The sequence below is a fragment of the Babylonia areolata genome, chromosome 8 (assembly GCF_041734735.1).
Source record: "Babylonia areolata isolate BAREFJ2019XMU chromosome 8, ASM4173473v1, whole genome shotgun sequence".
In the NCBI taxonomy this organism is placed as follows: domain Eukaryota; kingdom Metazoa; phylum Mollusca; class Gastropoda; order Neogastropoda; family Buccinidae; genus Babylonia; species Babylonia areolata.
This window is the reverse complement of record NC_134883.1, coordinates 12,144,463-12,167,809: the sequence shown is the minus strand read 5'-3', so window position 1 is coordinate 12,167,809 and position 23,347 is coordinate 12,144,463. Positions and strand designations below refer to the sequence as shown.

Below are 23,347 nucleotides of genomic sequence, written 5' to 3'. Positions count from 1 at the left end.
GCGCAGCGGTAAACTGTCCGTCACACAAAGCAACACAAAACATCAAACACATGCGGTCAAGCGAAAATTATTTTTCTTCATTTTATATCTATGTATCTATCTACCCCCGAAACCGGAGTATGGCTGCCTACCGTCATGCACGTAAATCCTACTGGTGTACATACAAGTCAACATGGGAGTTGCAGCCACGGACGATGATGAAGAAGAAGAAGAATATTTATCTATCTACCTTGCTAGCTACTGAATAGGTATTCAGATATTTCAGTCATGAAAATGTGATCAGCTTTGAACCTTTTTTTTTAGTGCCACTGACAATTCTTTCAGTTTTTTTCTTCACCCACAATGGATATATATGTATACATATTTTTTTAAAGCAAAGAATGTCAATCGTGTTCCACCTCTATTGAAAGCTTTAAACATCATCTAGTTTTTAAAAAAAAACTCTTTATTGACAACATCACATGTGTCCAAACTAATTTTAAGTTGATTTCGAAAACTGGCTCACTAATTTTAAACACTATCGTTTTTTTTCGCAAAAATGAAACAAAATGAGTACCTACATCAAGGAGCAGAATACAGAAGAAAAGTCTGCATGCGGCAATGTAGTAGCTATAACATTGTTCTTCATAAAATACCACCCACCCACCCACCCAAAAAAAAAAGAAAGAGAAAAAAAGAAAAGAAAAAAACTGAAGCAAAAAAAGTCTGTCTCAAAAACCAAATGAAAAAAAAAAAGTACAAAAGTTCGTCTTGAAAAGAAAAATGACATGCTCTTTCAACAGTAGCCTACACCAGGAGAAAACGAATCTACACAACTTCTCTCGTGTTTTATGCCGCGCCAAAGGCAGGAGCCGTAACAAAGCCCTTCTCGCTTTCCTTTGAAATCTCACAGTGTTTTTTCATTCCCGGAGGCACAGTAAGGCCACCGACAGCCTCACCTGTTGCACTTCCAGGTGTGAACCACCTCCGGGTCGGTGATAGCGTAGCGCACGGCTTCGTGATCCAGGAAGTCAAAGAGGAACTTGACAATGGGCGGCACGTTGCCCGCGGCTAACACCGTCTTGAACAGGTCGTCAATGTACTTCTGTAGTGTTCCCTGTGTTGACAAAAAAAAAACAACCACCCTAAAACAATGAATAAATAAATAGATAAATAAATACGAAAATAGATAATAATAATCATAACAACAATGATATTAATGATAGTAGTAATAATAATATCAAGGAGAAGAAGGCTGAATTAGTTCGCCCCATCAGTTTAGAATGTAATCATCAGAAATAACTCGCTTCATCAAATGTTTCACCAACCTGGACCAATTCATAATGTCATTTCTGAAAGCAAACATAAGTGCTACAATAAGCTACCTGACCAACACTGTAGGTGTCTGTATCTCTCAGTCCACTTGACACAGATACAGGTAACCTGCCCTTGCGCCCACTGGCTGCACTGTCTTTTTAGTGTTGCCAGTTTTAGAGTTATGCGTGCGTGAGAATGACTGGTGCGAAAGCGTTTTGATTTGTCTATGCACAAGATTCAGCGCTATATAAATACCATTATTACTATTATTATTATTGTAAATCGACCTAGCATAGATACTTCCTTGTGGACTGCTGACGCTGGGACTTTGAAAGACAAACCCAGGTGTGGTTGTGTATTGGGGGACTTGGAATAAGGTGCATGGGTGTTAATACCAGTGCAACAGTGTAGATGAAAGAGTACCAGAAAAATATCTGGTGCACAATACACCAAATATAAATGTAAATACCAAATAAGGCATGTCCAGAAGCAGGAATCGTGACAGATTAGATATCGAAATGTTATGAAAACAACAATATGAAAATAAAAGAAATAATCTGCACATCCAGTAATAAGGTTCCAGCCATCATCAACGAATAATGCCTGAAAAAAACAACAACAAAAAACAAAACAAATTGTGTTGAGAAGCCCATACCCACCTTTGTGGACAGCAGTCTGGTGAGGAAGATTTCAGAGATCATCTTCACTCCCCCGTCTTTCACCTGGACGTCGTCGTGTTTCACCTGGAGACACACACACACACACACACACACACACACACACACACAAATAGTTTGTGAGGTTATCATCTAGCTTAGCAATCACATTCTCCATTATCAATATGGAATGCATTTATCTGTTGTTGTTGTTGTTGTTGTCGTTGTTGTTGTTAAGTACACCACGTTTACTATCTTTCCTGTTTTCATAACTGAGACCATTTGTGAACGGATCATTTCTTACAGAATCAATGATAAATATGACATGGAGAGAGAGAGAGAGAGAGAGAGAGAGAGAGAGAGACAGAGAGACAGAGTGTGTGTGTGTGTGTGTGTGTGTGTGTGTGTGTGTGTGTGTGTGTGTAAGTGTATGTGTTATGACATGAATACACTTCCTACTGAAATTAAAAACTGACCTGCACCAAACAAAAAAGACTAACATTGACAGCACACCATTTAGATGGGTAGTTTAATGTCTGTTTAATGAGACTAGCATTCCAAGGGTTCTGAGATAGGATTCAGGCATTCCTGTAAAAACCTGCCAGCTTTAAAGTCTGTCACAGTCCCACACCCACATGATTTAAAACAAATCTAAAATAAAATATTCCTTTTTCAAACAGTCTCCATAATTAAGGCACCCCATTCCGTATCAGCATTCTACCGATCGACAGATGTTGTTTTTGGGTGTGTTGTTTTTTAACATACATTTGTGTGCGCGTATGTGCATACGTATTTTGTTTTGTGTCTGTGTTGTGCTATTGCAAAGCGCTTTAAGAGATTAGAAAATACTACATAAATATGAAGGAGACGGGACAAGATGGAAGAACTGGGGGTCAAGAAAGAACCCACCACAAAACAAACGTCCCCCCCCCCTGCAACCGCTGTGGCAGAAGCTGCTGACTTCTAAGTCGGACGCATCAGACATCAGTGTAGCTTAGCACTTGTAAAAGGACTAAGAAGTTTCAGTTTCAGTAGCTCAAGGAGGCGTCACTGCGTTCGGACAAATCCATATACGCTACACCACATCTGCCAAGCAGATGCCTGACCAGCAGCGTAGCCCAACGCGCTTAGTCAGACCTTGAGAAAAAAAGGACTAAACTGATACGAACTTTACACTATCTTCGATCCCAAAGTCATCGTCAACATAAATGTCCACAATTCTTCTTCTTCTTCTTATTATTATTATCATTATTACTATGTCATGCTGGGTGACTCACCAGATGCCAGACCCTAGTGTTGTCACTGTCCCTCTTCATGGGGTAGCCCTGGCTGGCCATGCTCATCATCAGAGCATGGTCTAGTGTCCCTGTGAAACCGTACATGCACATTACGTAACATTGTAAACACAGAATTACATGGCTTTGTAAATGAATAACCAACACCACACACAGACACAGACACAGACACACACACACGCGCACACACACACACACGCACATATTACAAATGCTTATCACATGACTTAAGTCAATAAAACACACACACACACACACACACACACACACACACACACAGACATTCAGTCACAAACATGAAACTCACCGTTCAATGTTTTGTAGGTGTGCTGTCGATGAAGCAGAGACATGTAGGCCCCATCGTGCACTTTGTAGAAGGCCAGGGTATTGAGTCTCCGCCAGCCGTCCCGATTGAAGGAGGCGATGTCTTCGTCGCTCAGAGTCAGTGGACCTGTGGGCCCGTTCCTCCATTCTGTTGTGGGGGAGGGGGGCGGGGAACAAGCACAGAGGCACCAGTAATAAGTAACTTATCTTACTGACGATGTGTGCTTTTAATCTCTGCACTGTCTCACCACATTGCAGAACGGACAATAATAACAATAATAATAATAACAATAATAATGGTATTTATATAGCGCTGAATCTTGTGCAGACACAAATCAAAGCGCTTTCGCACCAGTCATTCTCACGCACGCATAACTCTAAAACTGTAGAAACTAAAGACATGGAAGAGGCAGGCAAAGGAGGCTGTTTTGGGAAGAGGTGGGTTTTAAGGCCAGACTTGAAAGAGCTGAGTGTGGTGACATAACGAAGTGAAAGAGGAAGTTCATTCCAACTGCAAGGTCCAGAGACAGAGAAAGAACGGTGGCCAACAGTCGAGTGTTTGAACCAGTTGCAGAGACCCAGGCTTTTAAACACAACCTGTAGACCAGGAGGAATCTGGTGAACAGATCTTCTGTACAGCACACACACACACACACACACACACACACACACACACACACACACACACACACACACACTACAGTTCATTTGCTAGCACGATCACACATACATTCAATTTTTCATTCATCATGGCATGGCAGCTAGTGGACTGAGTACAAGCAAGCAAGCAAGCAAGCAAGAAGAAGAAGAATATGAAGGAAGAGAAGCAAAAGTAAAAGGAGAATGTGATGACAAAGATGAAAAAGAAGTAGCAGAAGGAGAAGGAGGAGAGGAGGGAGAAGGAGGAGAAGAAGAAGAATGTCTCACCCAGCTCCAAGTCCTCCATGCAGGGTCTCTGGGAGAAGGGGATGTTCTTGAACAGGTGGTCGAGGATCTTCTCCTTCACCTGAGTGATGGTGTCACAATCCAGCACCCGGCACTGCACCACCTCCACCCCGTGCTCCACGTTCAGCATCTGGGATGTAGGTATTTTTCATTGTCTTTTAATTCATTTCTTTTTCCTCACTTTTTGTTGTTGCTGTTGTTGCTTCTTTAGCTTCGTCCCTCTTTAGGGTGCGGGCTGGATGTAACAATGCATGTTACTTGCTTATCGGTTACCCTAGATGATAAACATTTTGTCTTGTCCTGTCTTGCCTTGTCATGTTCCTCTCTATGGTGATGGCATTTCTCACTGAACTGAAAGCTCACTAAGGATGGAATTCTCTGTAATTAATGTCCCGTCCACACGCACTAGTGATGGTAAGCACCTAGTTGAAATACCAGTTTTCAGTAATTTCACATTTGATTGTTGTGTTCAAGTGAATAAATAAATAAATGAATAAATAAATAAACAGAATAGGGATGGGAATGGAATGGGGCAGTACTGTGCATTGAGTCAAGGGGAAACAGGACAGATGATGAAAGGTGGTAATCAAAGATGAACAACATCTGGAAGCAAACAAACACACGTACAATCAAAGATAATTTACCAAACAGACGTTCGTTAGTTCATCCAACAACAAGAGAAACCAGCGGGAAAGGCACGCTCACCAAGCTCTTGGGCTCGATCTTCTCTCTGAGGAGCCTGTCCTCGGACAGGGAGTACCGGGCGTCCCCAGTGACAAAGTCCACGGGCCCCTTCTCCACCTGCAGCTTGATGGCCTTGTACAGCATGAACAGGGACGAGCCCGCGTGGTCCTGCAATGCAAGCACGTGCAACTGATGATGATGATGATGATAAAATGGAAATTTGTTTTCCTAAAAATACGTTTATCTAACATATACTTACCGTGACCCACTAGTGCAGACTCCGGCAGATAGTCCGATTCTTGTCCTGTGCAATCTATTATCCGCCTATGCGGAGAAAACGAAAGTAGCTATGGCCGATAACCTCCCGGAAGTAGGGTTATATCATCATCAGTATTATCATTATTGTTACTACTGTTACTATCATTATCATTATCACTATTATCACCACTATTATTATTATTATCATTATCACTGTTTTTGATGTATATTATTACATAGTGCCTATCCCAGATCATAGACCAAACTCCTATAGGATCTTTAAAAAAAAACTAAAAGAAGCTGCAAAAGCAACCAGTTTTCAAGGAACTAATAAAAATAAATGAACGGAGAAATAAATGAATGAATAAATAACTGAATGAATGAACTGACAGACAGACAAATAGATAGATCGATCGATCGATCGATAGATAGATAGATAGACAAACAGATAGATAGATAGATAATCAGACAGACAGACAGACAAATGAAATGAATAAAACAACCCATTTTCAAGAAATTAAAAGGAACACACACAATAAACACCTGAAAAATTCAAAAGGTCTGAAAAAGCAACAAAAGAACACACACACACACACACACACAGACACACACACACACACACTACCCTCTTGTGTACGAGTTACGGGACGACCCTCACCTTGAGATGTTTGTAGAGACACAACGACAGCCAGTTCGTCAGCAGCTTCTCCACCACAGACTCGGAGCGACGTAACATGAGCTTGGGGTGTCTGCCTGCCACAGACTTTTGGACCAAGTCCACCAACAAGGCCTTCAGGATACTGCAACACAGGGCCATCAAAACAGTTTAAAGAAAAAAATCACTTTAACACCCTTTCTTATACTTCATCCCAATCAGCTCTCCTGTCCCCCCAGACCCTCCATGTCCCCCCTCTCCCTCCAGGCCCCCCGCCAACCCCCCCAAAATACAACCATATGCCTACCTGTCATCATTTTAAAACATTTCTGTATTGGCAAGACTTATCTCCCAGACAGAAACTAAAAATACTAGCAGTTTTGTTATGGGATATACAGTATGCTCTTGCAGAAACAAAACAAAACAAAAACAACAACAAACAAAAAAACCCAAAACTAACTCATGTAGAAACAACAACATAAAAAACAAAACAAAAAAAACCAACAACTAACAGTTCTGCTATGGGATATACAGTATGCTCTCGTAGAAACATAAAATAAAAAAAAAGTAAACTAAACAAATCTAACTCACGTTGAAACAACAAAAAAAACACAACAATAACTAACAGTTTTGTTATGGGATATACAGTACGCTCATGTTGTAGACGTGTACTCACTCAGTAAGATATTCCATGTTGTTCTGGTAGACTATCATCAACAAGGATGCCACATTGGCTCTGAAACAAACAAGCATGACATTTATTTACTGCCACACGGGAAACGGTGATTCAGTGAAAACATGCATGTCCATGATGACCAAAAGCAAACCAAAGACGAGTCTGAACATTTAATGATATTCGTCTATACACATTCTAATACAAATTCGCTACATATCCCTTCATATTATAATATAAATATATACACACACTCAATTTGTTTGTTTTGTTATTATATGTTCACAAGACAATGAAATCATATGCCTATCATTTCATTTCCATGCAAACACACTCATCACATATGATTACCCACTGACACAAGATTGCTCTGAATTACTATGCATTTATTTTTTCATTTATTGTTGTGTTGGATTTCTCTACACATTTTTTTTTTCAAATGGCAACCCCTTTGTTGCCAGGGGTTCTTTTCCATGTGCCAAGTGCAAGCTACCGCATGGGGGACCTCAGCTGATCAATTAACTCTCTCAGTACGGCCAGTCCTCTCTTCTCCTCTACACAGACCCCTCGGATGTCCAGTGGGTGTCTCAATGACCCAACCTTTAGCTTCCGTCGTCAGAATTGTGGTATTCTTTGTCAACATTCACCTCTTCAGTATAAGAGCCTTCCGCTTGCAATATTTTGATGATGGTAATTGGGGTGAAACGCTGTTAACGTCGTCTCTTTCGCCGTTCGTATGGAGAGAGTTAACCCGAATGACTAGCATCCACATTGCCACTTTCAAGGTCTAGTGTAAGAGAAGAAGAAAGACAAATCGCGAGTGTGGGATTCAAACCACTGCCCACCTGTCTCTGATGGTGAACGTGCGCTGGGCCTCCAGTGTGCGGATGAAGGTCAGCAGGAAGATCTTCTTGTTCAGCAGCTGGTGGAACATCTGCAGGCCTTGGTCAGAGAAACGGAACTGGCCGTTCTTCTGCTGCTGGGAGGTAACACACAGAGTTAGAGGCATGGCTGGTATATATATATATATATATATATATATATATATATATATATATATATATATATATATACACACACAGAGAGAGAGAGAGAGAGAGAGAGAGAGATGGCTCGTATATATATATATATATATATATATATATATAAAGAGAGAGAGAGAGAGAGAGAGAGAGAGAGGCATGGCTGGTATATATATGTATGTATATGTATGTATGTATGTATATATAAAGGAACTGGATAACCCATACACACACAAGAAAACAGTGAGACCTCTAAACGGAACTGAAAGAAACAGGAGGCAAAATGATAATCTATCTTTAGCTATCTATCAAGCACTTTACAAATGCAATGCTTAAAAAACGAATCCAATGATATGAAATAGAAACATTAAAAAAAATAATAATACATAATATGTGTGCCTGAAACAACCATTTGCGTACTGGAGAGGCCAGTGGCAGACCAAGCCCAGCTTGCCTAAAGTTTGAATAATCTGTTGATTTTCCTACACATTTTAAAAATATATGTATATCTGCTTTTATGAAGGCATCCTTAACTTTTTGTGCGTGTGTGAAACCTGTAGTTACACCTGTCCACGGTTCATTCATTCTCAAATGATGGGGTACACAGCCCTAAAATGCTTCCTTTCCATGCAGGCTGGGCCTCAACACTTTATACCCACAAAGAGCAGTGCAGCTGCGCTTCACTCTCTGTGGACCAGCCCAACAACAGCTATGCGCATTGTTAAAAGCCACAACCGTACGGAAAACAGCACACAAAATTCTCTAAAACACACTGAATCCCCTTGAAAACACTGGCAAAACACACAAAAATTATCTAAAACACACTGAATCCCCTTGAAAACACTGGCAAACAGCGGCAGAGGCTGAAGCCAACAAGCTAAAAACACCCATTTAGACAACAGCCATTTGAGAAAGTTGAACTAAATATTGCTCACTGCAGTATGGAGATATCTGTACTTGGGTCAAAAGAAAGCAAGCGGGAATTGGGGATGAACTGATAATAATAACAACAATAATAATAATTAGTATTTATATAGCACTGAATCTTGTGCAGAGACAAATCGAAGTGCTTTCACACCAGTCACTGACATGCATACATAACGCATGCATTAGTACTTGAGGTACTAATAATAATAAAGTGTTATCAAAATTAAGCAAACACGACATGGTTTGAGTTGATCCACTGACCAGAGGGGGATGGAGGATGACGTGGTTGGTCAGCCCCGGGAAGAGCACCTTGAAGGTGTAGGTGTGGTAGTCCCAGAAGGGGATCCCACTGGACACCAGGTCCCCGGTCAGGTCTGTCATGTCCGTCTGCAGCTCCGCAAAGGCTGCCGACAACAACAGACACACACACACACACACACACACACACAATAAAGACACCTGCGTGAGTCCAGTGTTATCCCTTCTACTTAAAGCTAAAAATTCAAGACACTTAACAGTTGATGAAGTATTCTCTTTTTTTTCTGCTTTAGATTTCATCTTTTCTCTCTCTCTCTCTCTCTCTCTCTCTCTCTCTCTCTGTATATGTATATATATATATATATATATTTTTTTTTTTTTTTAAACTTCATTTGGCTTCTTCTTTAAAAGCCAAACATAAAATATGTAATAAGCATCATCATTCTTATTAAACAATTAATAAAATATAATGTTCCAATATCACATATCACACCATGAGTAATCATCAGAACAAAGATGTCACACACACACACACACACACACACAGAGAACACAAGACACAAAACACAACACACACACACACACACAACACGACCCCCCCCTTCCCCCCTTGCTCCCCACACACACACACAATTTTTTTTTAATACACTCCACACATACACACTCTCTCAATCACACACACACACACACACACACACACACACACACACACACACACACACAAACAACAACAACAACAACAACACCCTACCACAAACAACACCCACCAACACCAACTACACAACACAACCAGACCCCCCCCCACACACACACCCACCCACCTTGTTTGCACTCGTTGCGGACATTGCTCTCCAGGTTGTCCAGCTGAATCTGAAGCTTGTGGTAGATGCGCTCGGCCCTGGTGCTCTGGCGCCGGTAGATGATGAGGATGAGGATGATGACGAGGAGCAGGAAGCCCCCGCCGGCTGCGATGCCAGCGATGGCCTCCACTGGGAAGCTGAAGGTCTCTGGCACGTCGTACTTCACCCGCCCCACCTGGTACCTCATGTTGTTCACCTTCACCTGCACCGTGCGAATGCCAGTATTATTATCACTGACAGTGTGGATGATGAAGAAGCCCTTGTTTTGTTTTTCTGTTTGTTTGTCTGTCTGTCTGTCTATCTCCCTCTCTCTCTCTCTCTCTCTATATATATATATATATATACATATATCACCTATTTATTCATTCATCTATCTATTAATCCATTAAATTCATTAATCCATCATTCATTTATCATTATCTGTTCTTCTATTCATGTATATAACAAATTTAATCACACAAGTAATATACCTAGTTGGCTGATGCTCACAAGTGACATACAACCTAAGACTGGGGACAATTTGTTGGTTTCTGAATACTGTCCCAAACTTATGACGACAACTATTTACTCACTGATTTATTTTTTTTCCGTATGTGTGTGTGCCTTTTTGTCCTAAAGACCTCAAGGTTTCTGGACGATAAAAAAACAAACAAACAAACTATTCTATTCCATTCTGTTCTGTTCTATTCTATTGACGGGCGCAATAGCCGAGTGGTTAAAGCGTTGAACTGTCAATCTGAGGGTCCCGGGTTCGAATCACGGTGACGGCGCCTGGTGGGTGAAGGGTGGAGATTTTTACGATCTCCCAGGTCAACATATGTGCAGACCTGCTAGTGCCTGAACCCCCTTCGCGTGTATATGCAAGCAGAAGATCAAATACGCACGTTAAAGATCCTGTAATCCATGTCAGTGTTTGGTGGGTTATGGAAACAAGAACATACCCAGCATGCACACCCCCGAAAACGGAGTATGGCTGCCTACATGGCGGGGTAAAAACGGTCATACACGTAAAATCCCACTCGTGTGCATACGAGTGAACGCAGAAGAAGAAGAAGAAGTTCTATTCTATTCCAGTGCACTACTGACCAGAACCAGAGGCAGTTCCTTGGTGTCGGGGTTCCCGTGGGTGTCCACTCCTGTGGGCTGTGAGTGTGGTGGCTCGCAGGCGATCTGGCTGGGCGACAGGAGAGTGACGTTGCACAGCTCAGAGCCCACCCACACCCGCACGTCCTCCTTCTCCGCCGCCAGAGTCAGGTCCATGCCCTGGGAGGAAAAAGGATAACGATGATAATAATAATAACCATAATCATAATAATAATCATCATCATCATCATAATTATTACTGTTATCATCATTTATTATCATCATCATAATTACTGTTATCATCATTTATTATTAACATCATCATCATCATCATCATCATCATTATTATTATTATTATTGTTGTTGTTGTTGTTATAATCATCATCATCATTATTATCATAACCGTTATTGTCGTGGTTGTTGTTGTTGATGTTCTTCTTCTTCTTCTCCTAATTATTATAACAGCTCATAACTTTTATATGTCGCGATTTCCAATACGATTGCTGCTCAAAGTTCCCCAACATGTTCCTGTTAAAGGCAAACATGACATATAAAACCATCATAAAAGCTCACTCTGTCAACAACAAAAAAACAAAACAAAAACATTCAATGCGCTCACACATACAAACCAGTGCTCATATATAAAATATATATATTATATATCTATATATCTATACATATATTATATATCTATATATCTATACATATATATACAACACATTTCCAAAAACTAAAAAAAAGAAAGAAATTGTCAAGTGAATTATTTTTGGATTTTTTTTAATATGTACCATTAAAACACACCTACACAGGTGTGTCAGAACTCTTCTCTCAAGACATAGTACAGATCAGATTCCTAAAGTATTGTCACGTCTGCTGCTGTCATTGCCTGGCCAGGAAGACCTAGGCTTTTTGATACACAACCTAATGTGATTGTAGCATGGACATGAGAACCATTAATTTGCAGAGACCCAGGCTTTGACACACAACCAACAGACCTGGAGGAATCTGGTGAACTTTTTGCTCTGGGAAGCGCCTCAGTGACTCTTCCGGGTTAAAGAAGAAGAAGGAGGAGGAGGAGGAGAAAAAGAAGAAGAAGAAAAATTTCTCCAATTAATTTCTCTCTTTCTTCATGATAAGCAGTCATCATCATATATATCGAAATAAAGAAAACAAAAAAAAATGTCCAGAATTGTGGGCCACCACCACAAAACGAACAAACAAAAAGTCAAAGAAAGGCAAAAAGTTCCACGCACCTCAATGATGAGCATCTCCCCCTTGAACACCTTCACGCTGTCCGGCTCGGAGAAGTTGTAAACGCGAGGGTTGGGGTAGTACTTGAGCACGGCGTCCAGGTCATCCACCCCGGTCAGGTTCCGCACCGACAGCACCCCGTCCATGATGAAGCCCAGCTGCGCCTCGCTCACCGGCTCCACCCGCCTCACCCTCGACTTCCCTCCCTTGGTGCCGGCGCCTCTCCTGGAGCGGAGGAGAGACTCTGCCGACCGTTTCTGCTGCTGCTGGGAGGAGCCTTGCAGTCTGTGGACCACGTCGCTGATGATCTCCATGGCCATGTGGCCGTGACTGCGACTGCGGCTGCGACGACGGCGGCGGGAGCGGATGATGGTGGAGGTGGGGTTTTCGTCAGGGTCCAGGGGAGGGGAGGGGCAGTGGATCTCTTCTGTGCTGATGACTTTACAGTCCTGGAGACAGAGGAAGATCATGTATACATACAATCAGCGTTGCAACAAAATGAGGATTCTTAAAAGAGAATTAAAAAAAAACTTCTCAAAGCATCATGTTCTGTCTTTACTTGACACCCTAGGCCATTGTGGGAAAAAGAATGTCAATTGTTTACCTCATTTCCATGGTTCAATAAAATTTCATTTCCTTTCATATTGTTTCTCTACTCTCACTTACTCACTCTCGTCATTTTTGGTAGCAAATATACAGTGAGAAGTTTTTAAATGTTTGATTTTTTTGAAAATATCTGTCAAGATACAAACATGATCAATACAGCATTAGATTAACCAAAAATTATAATCAGCTTCATGACTAATGTAAAGATGAGTTTCCCAAAGATCGGTTGTTTTTATTTGAGGCAATGCTTATCAGGAACAAATACACAAACACACGCACACACTCTCTCACACACACACACACACACACACACTCACACACACACACACTCACACACACACACACACTCACACACACACACACTCACACACACACACACTCACACACACACACACACTCACACATGCACACAGTGGAGTGACGGCCTAGAGGTAACGCGTCTAGGAAGCGAGAGAATCTGAGCGCACTGGTTCGAATCACGGCTCAGCCGCCGAAATTTTCTCCCCCTCCACTAGACCTTGAGTGGTGGTCTGGACGCTAGTCATTCGGATGAGACGATAAACCAAAGTCTCATGTGCAGCATGCACTTAGCGCACGTAAAAGAACCCACAGCAGTAAAAGGCTTGTTCCTGGCAAAATTCTGTAGAAAAATCCACTTCGATATGAAAAACAAATAAAACTGTACACAGGAAAAAAATACAAAAAAAATGGGTGGCACTGTAGTGTAACGACGTGCTCTCCCTGGGGAGAGCAGCCCAAATTTCACACAGAGAAATCTGTTGTGATAGAAAGAAATACAAATACAAAAATGTTATCCATAAAACACACAAGAAATCAAGGGCCCCAAGCTTACCGTGCTCTCTGTGGGATAGAACTCTCCCCCTTCCATGGGCACAAAGGCGAACATCTGAGGCTGCTGAATGTAGCCCAGGTCGGTGCCTGTGATGGTCAGCATGCGTCCACCCCTGCAAATAAAAAAACAAGAAAAATTTAAAAAAACAAAAACAAAAAAAACAAAAAACAGCAACGACGTACAATTATGCAGATTTGTTGTCTGTTTTTTCTCTCATGGTATGATGCAATGACACTAATCCAAGCTAAGAAAAATAACAAATAATCATTTTGCTGCGAACGTTTGTGTCTTTTTCTTCCTCAGCCTCTTTCTGGTTTAGTTATACTACTTACGTACCACACCGAGTTATACACCAAGTTGTATACACACACACACACGCACACACACAAACACACAAACACTGGTACCACAAAGTGATCTCACTCAAAAGCAAAAGTGAACAGACAAAACAAAGTCCCCCCCTGCCCCCACCCCCACCATCCCCCCTCCCACACACACACACACACACAAAACAAACAACCCACTCACTCTCTAATGGACGCCAGAGGGTGGATGTTGGAGATGACTGGGTCGTTCCGGTAGACAAAGTCCTGGTTCAGGGTGATCCTGGCGCCATCGAAGTACACCTGGATGGGCGACATGGGGTTCGCTTCCCACACCCGTGTCGTCTCGCACACCACAGAGTCTGGCGTCAGACTGTTCCTGGACACGGAATGAAGGAAAGTCAACAGATTAAACTGATGATTTAAATCATCGTACACAGAGGAGATAAGTATTTAACCACACTTAACATTTTCACACATAGACTGCAGTATGAATAGAAAAAAAAATATTGTAGATCATCACATGCAATGAAGGAAAGTAAAGGGATTCCATATAAAAAAAAAAAGAAGAAGATAAAATCATCATATGTACCTGATACGTGCACTTAATATACACACAGATTTTACAAATTCAACATGTTCAGTATATAATCAAAAGCAGCTTAACACATCCATTTTTTCTGACACACATCTCAGACTTAAAATCAATGCAAGCAGGTGAAGGTAAAGTACCCAATACATATCTAGTACACACTGTATTTACATATATTGTATTAGTTTACACTATGAGTTTACACTATGTTAATCATATATTCATTACTTATGAATTATAAATTCCGTTTGGATGAATAAAAATGATTTATTGTATTGTGTTCTTATTAAACCCATGGGAACATACTAAACTTTTGCGATGTTCTGTCGAAGTAATGCTTTTTTTTTCTTTATTTTAAATCAGCAAACATGTCATAATTTCTCTTTTAAAGATAAGATAAGATAGGAAGAACTTTATTATCTCATTAAGAGAAATCCATAATGCATTCCTGTCTCTTGTATCTTGGATATACACACATGCATACACTCCCTATCCAACTGACCTGTCAACGATGCAGCGAGCGTCCCCCATCTTAGCTTGGAGCTGACCCCCGGTGTTGAGGTCCTGCCCCATGATGGTCACTCTAGACCCTCCGGACATGGGGCCATTGCGTGGGTGGATGTCCAGAATGAGAGGACTCTGTGTGTGTCCAAGACAGATATCATTACAGATCAGAGGGAGAGGACTTTGTGTGTGTGTGTCCAAAACAGATATCATTACAGATCAGAGTGAGGGGACTCTGTGTGTGTGTGTGTGTGTGTGTGTGTGTGTGTGTGTGTGTGTGTGTGTGTCCAAGACAGATATCATTACAGATCAGAGTGAGGGGACTGTGTGTGTGTGTGTGTGTGTCCAAAACAGATATCATTACAGATCAGAGTGAGGGGACTCTGTGTGTGTGTGTGTGTGTGTGTGTGTGTGTGTGTGTGTGTGTGTCCAAGACAGATATCATTACAGATCAGAGTGAGGGGACTGTGTGTGTGTGTGTGTGTGTGTGTCCAAGACAGATATCATTACAGATCAGAGTGAGGGGACTCTGTGTCCAAGACAGATATCATTACAGATCAGAGTGAGGGGACTCTGTGTGTGTGTGTGTGTGTGTGTGTGTGTGTGTGTGTGTCCAAGACAGATATCATTACAGATCAGAGTGAGGGGACTCTGTCTGTGTCCAAGACAGATATCATTACAGATCAGAGTGAGGGGACTCTGTGTGTGTGTGTGTGTGTGTGTGTGTGTGTGTGTGTGTGTGTCCAAGACAGATATCATTACAGATCAGAGTGAGGGGACTTTGTGTGTGTGAGTGTCCAAGACAGATATCATTACAGATCAGAGTGAGGGGACTTTGTGTGTGTGTGTGTGTGTGTGTGTGTGTGTGTGTGTGTGTGTGTGTGTGTGTCCAAGACAGATATCATTACAGATCAGAGTGAGGGGACTTTGTGTGTGTGTCCAAGACAGATATCATTACAGATCAGAGTGAGGGGACTTTGTGTGTGTGTGTGTGTGTGTGTGTGTGTGTGTGTGTGTGTGTGTGTGTCCAAGACAGATATCATTACAGATCAGAGTGAGGGGACTGTGTGTGTGTGTGTGTGTGTGTGTGTCCAAGACAGATATCATTACAGATCAGAGTGAGGGGACTGCGTGTGTGTGTGTGTCCAAGACAGATATCATTACAGATCAGAGTGAGGGGACTTTGTGTGTGTGTGTGTGTGTCCAAGACAGATATCATTACAGATCAGAGTGAGGGGACTTTGTGTGTGTGTGTGTGTGTGTGTCCAAGACAGATATCATTACAGATCAGAGTGAGGGGACTTTGTGTGTCCAAAACAGATATCATTACAGATCAGATTGAGGGGACTCTGTGTGTGTGTCCAAGACAGATATCATTACAGATCAGAGAGAGGGGCCTTTGTGTGTGTGTTTCCAAGACATATCATTCTATAGATCAAATCAAGTTATGTTGCTGACAGTCCAGCTGACCAATAAAAGGCCATTTCAGGGCTGGTTATCCCCTCACTTCTTTCAAACTAGTGAAAGAGAACACACAATAATGTTTGAAAAAAATGTGATCAAAACAAAACAATGTTAACCCGTTCGTCCACAAGTAAATACCACCCTTAAGAAACACACGAACAGACAATAGATAGAAGACGGACTGACAAAAGTAAACGGATGATAGGTTGACAGACAGACAGAACTAAATAAACAGCAGACAGACAGACAGACAGACTCTGCATGTTGCAAACGACTAAATATATAGATAACAAGAAGACAGACAGACAGACAGACAGTCAAACAAAAGTAAAGAGAAAGTAGACAGGCAGACTGCATGTCATAAACCAATCAAGTTAATAGAGAAGATTGTTTCGTCGTTGCTGTATCTCCTTCCCCAAGCGAAGGTGAGCACGAGACAGACAGTAGTAAATAGACAACAGACCGAATGTAGCAGTAACTAGATTAGTAAAAAAAAAAAAAAAAAAAAAAAAAAAAAAAAAAAAAAAAAAAAAGCTAAGGTCCAGCAAGCTGTTTATTCAGTCGGTCAGCTAAAAAAAACAACAACACAAAAAACAAAACAAAAAGAAAAACACACACAAAAAACCCTGACCCTGTAGTGAAAGATGTCAGTGGATTTGACGTTGACTCCAGAGTCCTGTCGAATCTCCACGGGGCCGCTGTAGATCTGACCCTTCCACCGCGTCTGGCACACGATCCTGAAACCACAAAGCTCCGGGTGTCAAGGGCCCTGTTGATGAAACTATGGGTCCTTTGCCTCGTCAACGAATATCTTGGCATGACGTACTTGTAAGGAAAAACAAATAAACTAAAACTCACAACCACACACACACACACACACGCACACGCATACACACACACACACACACACACACACACACACGCACGCACGCACACACACACACACATACACACACACACACAGAGCTAGCTCACTTTAGAGAGGGCAAGTAGAGGGAGCTGATTTCAACGACTATTATCAATGTGACATACTTGTAAGGAAAAACAAGTAAACTAAAATTCACACACACGCACACACACGCACACACACGCACACACACGCGCACATACACACACACACACACACAAAGCTAGCTCACCTGCGAGAGGGCAAGTAGAGAGAGCTAAAAGGAGTGCAGCGGACACCGGCGATGTACACGGTGTTCTCAATGTCCTCGAACTTCGACCCCAGGTTACGACCCTCGATGGTGACATTGGTGCCACCCTGAATGGGGCCGGACAATGGCCACACCTGAAAACACAGCAGTGATGATGATGATGATATGAAGAAGAAGAAGAAGAAGAAGAAGAATGATAAGAAGAAGGAGAAGGAGAAGTATAGTAACAACCAACTCCTCAACAAAAACCAAACAACAAACATCCAACACGCTCAATCTTCTTTAACTCCCCCTCCCCCCCCGCCCCCCCTCCCCGCACCCCCCCCCCCCAACTCTTCCCCCACTCTTCTCCTGTCATTCTAGAAAATAACCATCTTGATATTGAAACCACCGATAATATTAAAGCTAATAATATCAACAGCAATACCAGTTTAAAGCCCAAAGCCCTCTCCTTCCAGAAAAAAAAAATAACCCATCATAATACTGGCACCAGTGATAATGGTAATGCAAAGAAATAATAATCATCAACAACAACACCAGTTTATAAGTTCAAAGTCCTCTCCTTCCAGAAAAAAAACCCATCATAATACTGACACCAGTGATAATGATAATGTTAATAACATCAACAACAACACCAGTTTATAAGTTCAAAGTCCTCTCCTTCCAGAAAAAAAATAACCCATCATAATACTGACACCAGTGATAATTATAATGTTAATAACATCAACAACAATACCAGTTTATAAGTTCAAAGTCCTCTCCTTCCAGAAAAAAAAACCCATCATAATACTGGCACCAGTGATAATGACAATGTTAATAACATCAAATACAACACCAGTTTATAAGTTCAAAGTCCTCTCCTTCCAGAAAAAAACCCCCATCATAATACTGACACCAATGATAATGACATCAACAAGAACACACCAGTCTATAAGTCTCCTTCAAGAAGAAAAAAAAAGCGAAAGAAAAAAACGAAAACAAAAATAACATCTTAATATTGACCACCAACGATAATGAAAACGCTACCGTATCAACAACAACAAGTCCAAAAAGTCCCCACAACTCAACTCACACTGAGGATCTGGGGGGCGGGGCAGGAGGCGGTGACCTTCTGGTCACAGCGGTTGAGGTAGGTGCAGCGCCCGTCACACCAGAAGCACTCCAGGTAGGAGCGCGTGTAGTTGAGGTTGACGCACAGGCTGCACTCCTCGTTGGCCAGCACTTCACACTTGTACAGCAGGGCTGGGAAGAGAGAGAGAGAGAGACAGAGAGAACTGAACTGAACTGAAAAATGTTTTAATGCCATTGACTAATATTACAGTCCTATTGGCATGGGACACATCAGAATAATCGTTTAACAACATAAAAACAAACCAAACAGCATGAATATAATGTATCAAAGTCGCAGCAACAAACCTGCTGCGAGACAATAGAAAACACTTATGTCGAGAAACGGCTATACCCACGTTCGACAAACTCACGGCGTGATCACCCTAAAAGAAAAGTAAAGAGAGAGAGAGAGAGAGAGAGAGAGAGAGAGAGAGAGAGAGAGAGAGAGTTTCGGATTCGGTTTCAATTTCTCAAGGACGTGTCACTGTGTTCAGACAAATCCACATATCTGCCTGGCCAACCTGCATAACCCAACCTGCTTCGTTAGACCTTATCCACATGCATATGCATATACATACATACATACACACACACACACACACACACACATATATATATATATATATATATATATATATATATATGTATATCAGTGTACCTATCAGAGTCCATTTCTTCTACCAATGGACAACACTTTTGTTCCCATGGGTTCTTGTTCAGTGCGCCAAGTGCGTGCTGCACACGGGGACATCGGCTGATCATCTCATCCGAAAGAACAGACGCTCAGCTTGATTTTCCAAACTTGAGAGAAATGGCGAGTACCAGAATTCAAACCCAGACCCTCGGGGGCACTGTATGGGCAGATAAGCATCTTAACCACTCTGCCACTTTCCTCATTAATTCTGACTTAAAACAAGAGGTAAATTTTATTTATTTATTTTTTTTTTTTTATCAAAACAGATTTCTCTGTGGAATTCGGACTGCTCTCCCCAGATAGAACGTGTCGCTATACTATAGCGCCACTTTTTTTTTTTTTTTTCCTGTGTGCAGTTTTATTTGCTTTTCCTATCGAAGTGGATTTTTTCTACAAAATTTTGCCAGGAACAATCCTTATGTTGCCGTGGGTTCTTTAACGTGCTCTAAGTGCATGCTGCACACAGGAACTCGGTTTATCGTCTCATCCGAATGACTAGCGTCCAGACCACCACTCAAGGTCTTGTGGAGGGGGAGAAAATATCGGCGGCTGAGCCGTGATTCGAACCAGCGCGCTCAGATTCTCTCGCTTCCTAGGCGGACGTGTTACCTAATAGGCCATTCACTCCAGTCTTCGCTCTGCATGAAGGTTTGACAAGCCGCACACTGTACTCACCGACAAGGCCCTTGGAACTCTCCAGGAAAAAGTCGTTGCCCCAGTACACTGAGAGGTCTGCTGCCAGCATGCCTTGGTTGTCACTGTAGTACATCTGCAAAGGGGGAGGGGAGGGGAGGGGAGGGAGAGAGAGAAAAGGATTGATGACAAAGTGGAAAAAAAAAATGGTTTAATCATTTTCTTTCATACCTCCATTTCAGAATCATTCCCCAGGCGTGAGTGTGCAAGTTGGGGGAGGATGTAAAAGCGTTGTGATCCATGTTTCTAGCACAAGATTTAGCACAATAATCATGAATGATTTATCACTATTACTATCATTACTATTCTTCTTCTTATTATTATTATTGTTATTGTTGTTGTTGTAATAAATATGATTATTATGGTTTCTATAACCCACTGAATGATGACAAAAGGTTACAGAAGTTTTAACGTGCACATTTCATCTTATGCTTGAGAACAATGCACAAGAAGGGGGCTCCGAGACACAAGCAGGTCCACACATCTGTGTTAATGTTGACATGGGAGACAAACAAAGCACCACCAACAACAACTTCTTCTTCTTTTTCTTCTGCGTTCACTCGTATGCACACGAGTGGGCTTTTACGTGTATGACCGTTTTTACCCCCGCCATGTCGGCAGCCATACTCCGTTTTCGGGGGTACCACCACCAACAACAAAAACCACAACAAATCTCCACCACCCCTTGTCCCACCAGATGCCGTGTGACCTGAATATGAACCCAGGGCCCTCAAACTGAAAGTTCCAGTGCTTTCAGCACCTGGCACCAGAAAAAAAAACAACCCAAAAAAACCATGGCTCACCTCAGGCATGTTACAAGTGATCAGAGTGTCCTCCACCAACTCTGCTGAAGCCTGGAAGACAGTGGAACCCGTGTTGACAACACATCGGTAGCCCGACAGGTTGCCCTGTGTGAGACACAAACAGAGGAAGATAATTAATATTATTATAGGATTTCATTCTATTCTATTCATCAGCTGGCAAAAAAAAAAAAGAGGAAAGAATTCCCCAAAACAAATCAAATAACAACAGCACAATGACATAACTTTTTTTTCTTTTTTTTTACAAGAAAAGCAATCCACCACCACCACCCGCCCCCTTTCCTAAAAGAGAGATCAGTGAAGAAACACTAAAGAAATGGGACAGGGATGGGGGGGGGTGGGAGTGGTGGGAGGTGGGGGAGAAGAGACAAGGGAGGTAACAGTGCAGAGACAGAAAGAAAGAAAGAAAGACAGGTTGATGCGCAACAAAGCAAAGGGAAATATAACTCCCAACAAAAAACAAGACCCAACACTCACACGCACACGCACGCACACACACACGCACACGCACACACACATCAAGTTCCAGACTGACCTTGATCTTGGGAAAGTTGTAGCCTTTGAGCATCACCATGCGAGGAACGCCCACGGGGAGGTAGATGTTGCCTGTCTGCACCGTGTCGATGCGAGGGCAGTGCACCGCTCCCTTGCGTCCAGGTTTCGTGCTCTGATCCAAACAACACAGACACACACACACACACACACACACAAATATAAGTTGAAGAAACAAAACAAAACGAAAAACAAACAAAACAAAAGCAATGAAAAACAACTTGCCACCTTCATTATGTGCTCTGTTGAAAGAAGAAACTGGGCAACACACATACACACACACAAATATAAGCAAATGAACATACAAAACTATACTTATATCTTCATCATGTGCTGTGTTGAAAGGAGAAATAAGTGTGACGGACACACAAAAATAAGCGAAACAAACAAAGAAATATTTTATCTTTGTCCAGCGCTGTGTCAAATGGGCAATATACACAAAAACATACTAGGAAAAAAAAACAGAAAAAAAACCCCAACAACTTGCACATTTTCCACATGATCTATTGATATAAGCAAAACTCCAGCAAAACTCTAACTTACAAAAACAAAACAAAACAAAAAAATTAAAAATTCAACAAATAGCATCTGCATTACATGCTTTATTATCAAAATGAGGAGTTTGTATTATACTCCCAGTTTGGTTAAATATACTGTACCATGTCAAACTGATGCAAACCAAACCTGGCCTATCTGTTTGCTCTTCTCGGCCAAAATTTATCGCGGCAAAACAGTGATACGACATCTCGCCATTAGTCGGCCGTCTGCTAGCCAATGAAATGCCGTTTCCGGCAGGCGGTAAACAATCATTCTCAATGGTCGCCATTTTTCAGATAAGTGACATTATCGATTTGCTCTGTCTTTGCCAATATTTTATGCATCAGAAATGTTATTTTTCATGCATGTTTGTTGTACCAAACACCAAGTCCATGAACAACACAATTATAAGCAAAACTCTTAACTAAAAAAAACAAACAACAAAAACAAACAAACTCTAACTCACACTTCGGCCAGCAATGATGTTGGACTGGCAGGCCATGGTGTCATGGTAACAGCCGTTGTCGTACACACACCAGTGACAATCAAAGGCAGAGTCCGTGCACTGTGTACACCTGTGCGGAGAGAGAAGAATGTGCAACAGCAGGTAAAATCAACAGGATATCTGTGCCCGACTCATGTTTGCAAAGCGCTTTGAGCTTGGTCTCATACCGAGGACAGCCGCGCGCTATGTTAGTATCCACATATCAGACCATCAATCAGTATCCTGTGATGCTGATCCACGTCTTTATTTCTTGGTTGGTTGCTTACCTACATCAATCGTCATTCTATGTTGCTGATGTACTTTCTTTCAGTTTATTCATAGTTTGGTGATATACATCAGTCGTGGTGTCCTATGTTGCTGATATACTTCTTTAGTGTGTTCGTTGGTTTGTGAAAAACATCAATCGTGGTGTCCTATGTTGCTGATATACTTCTTTAGTGTGTTCGTTGGTTTGTGATATACATCAATCATGGTGTCCTGTGTTGCTGATATACTTCTTTAGTGTGTTCGTTGGTTTGTGATATACATCAATCATGGTGTCCTATGTTGCTGATATACTTCTTTTGTTTCTTAGCTGCTTGGTTATCCTACAGCATGATATTGCTTGAAATGGCTTTCATCAAAGCCTGTGGTAAAAAAAAAATGAAAGAAAAAAAAACACACAAAAAACACCAACAAATGGTGATATAAAAATTGGAGGAGGGAGGTTGAGATAGAAGGAAGGAGAGAGAGAGGGAGAGGGAGAGAGA

At 41.7% G+C, this 23,347-nt stretch overlaps 1 protein-coding gene across 6 annotated transcripts in view; it reads right to left on the bottom strand.

Annotated features, from left to right (window-relative positions):
* The window catches only part of LOC143284538 (plexin-B-like), a 440,596-nt gene that overhangs the window by 8,840 nt on the left and 408,409 nt on the right, over positions 1 to 23,347 (bottom strand). For all 6 annotated transcript variants that reach the window (XM_076591286.1, XM_076591287.1, XM_076591288.1 and 3 more), the window contains 24 exons: positions 22,560 to 22,668; positions 21,540 to 21,671; positions 20,987 to 21,091; positions 20,166 to 20,259; positions 18,759 to 18,928; positions 17,669 to 17,820; positions 17,161 to 17,266; positions 15,064 to 15,200; positions 14,175 to 14,348; positions 13,647 to 13,758; positions 12,190 to 12,636; positions 10,940 to 11,116; positions 9,815 to 10,055; positions 8,997 to 9,139; positions 7,632 to 7,762; positions 6,790 to 6,849; positions 6,117 to 6,258; positions 5,222 to 5,368; positions 4,499 to 4,646; positions 3,555 to 3,719; positions 3,230 to 3,318; positions 1,956 to 2,039; positions 939 to 1,096; positions 1 to 13 (listed from right to left, as the gene is read on the bottom strand). The exon at positions 1 to 13 is cut by the window's left edge and continues 135 nt beyond it. In XM_076591286.1, the coding sequence (XP_076447401.1) occupies positions 1 to 13; positions 939 to 1,096; positions 1,956 to 2,039; positions 3,230 to 3,318; positions 3,555 to 3,719; positions 4,499 to 4,646; positions 5,222 to 5,368; positions 6,117 to 6,258; positions 6,790 to 6,849; positions 7,632 to 7,762; positions 8,997 to 9,139; positions 9,815 to 10,055; positions 10,940 to 11,116; positions 12,190 to 12,636; positions 13,647 to 13,758; positions 14,175 to 14,348; positions 15,064 to 15,200; positions 17,161 to 17,266; positions 17,669 to 17,820; positions 18,759 to 18,928; positions 20,166 to 20,259; positions 20,987 to 21,091; positions 21,540 to 21,671; positions 22,560 to 22,668 (3,436 nt within the window). The remainder of the gene's footprint in view (positions 14 to 938; positions 1,097 to 1,955; positions 2,040 to 3,229; positions 3,319 to 3,554; positions 3,720 to 4,498; positions 4,647 to 5,221; positions 5,369 to 6,116; positions 6,259 to 6,789; positions 6,850 to 7,631; positions 7,763 to 8,996; positions 9,140 to 9,814; positions 10,056 to 10,939; positions 11,117 to 12,189; positions 12,637 to 13,646; positions 13,759 to 14,174; positions 14,349 to 15,063; positions 15,201 to 17,160; positions 17,267 to 17,668; positions 17,821 to 18,758; positions 18,929 to 20,165; positions 20,260 to 20,986; positions 21,092 to 21,539; positions 21,672 to 22,559; positions 22,669 to 23,347) is intronic.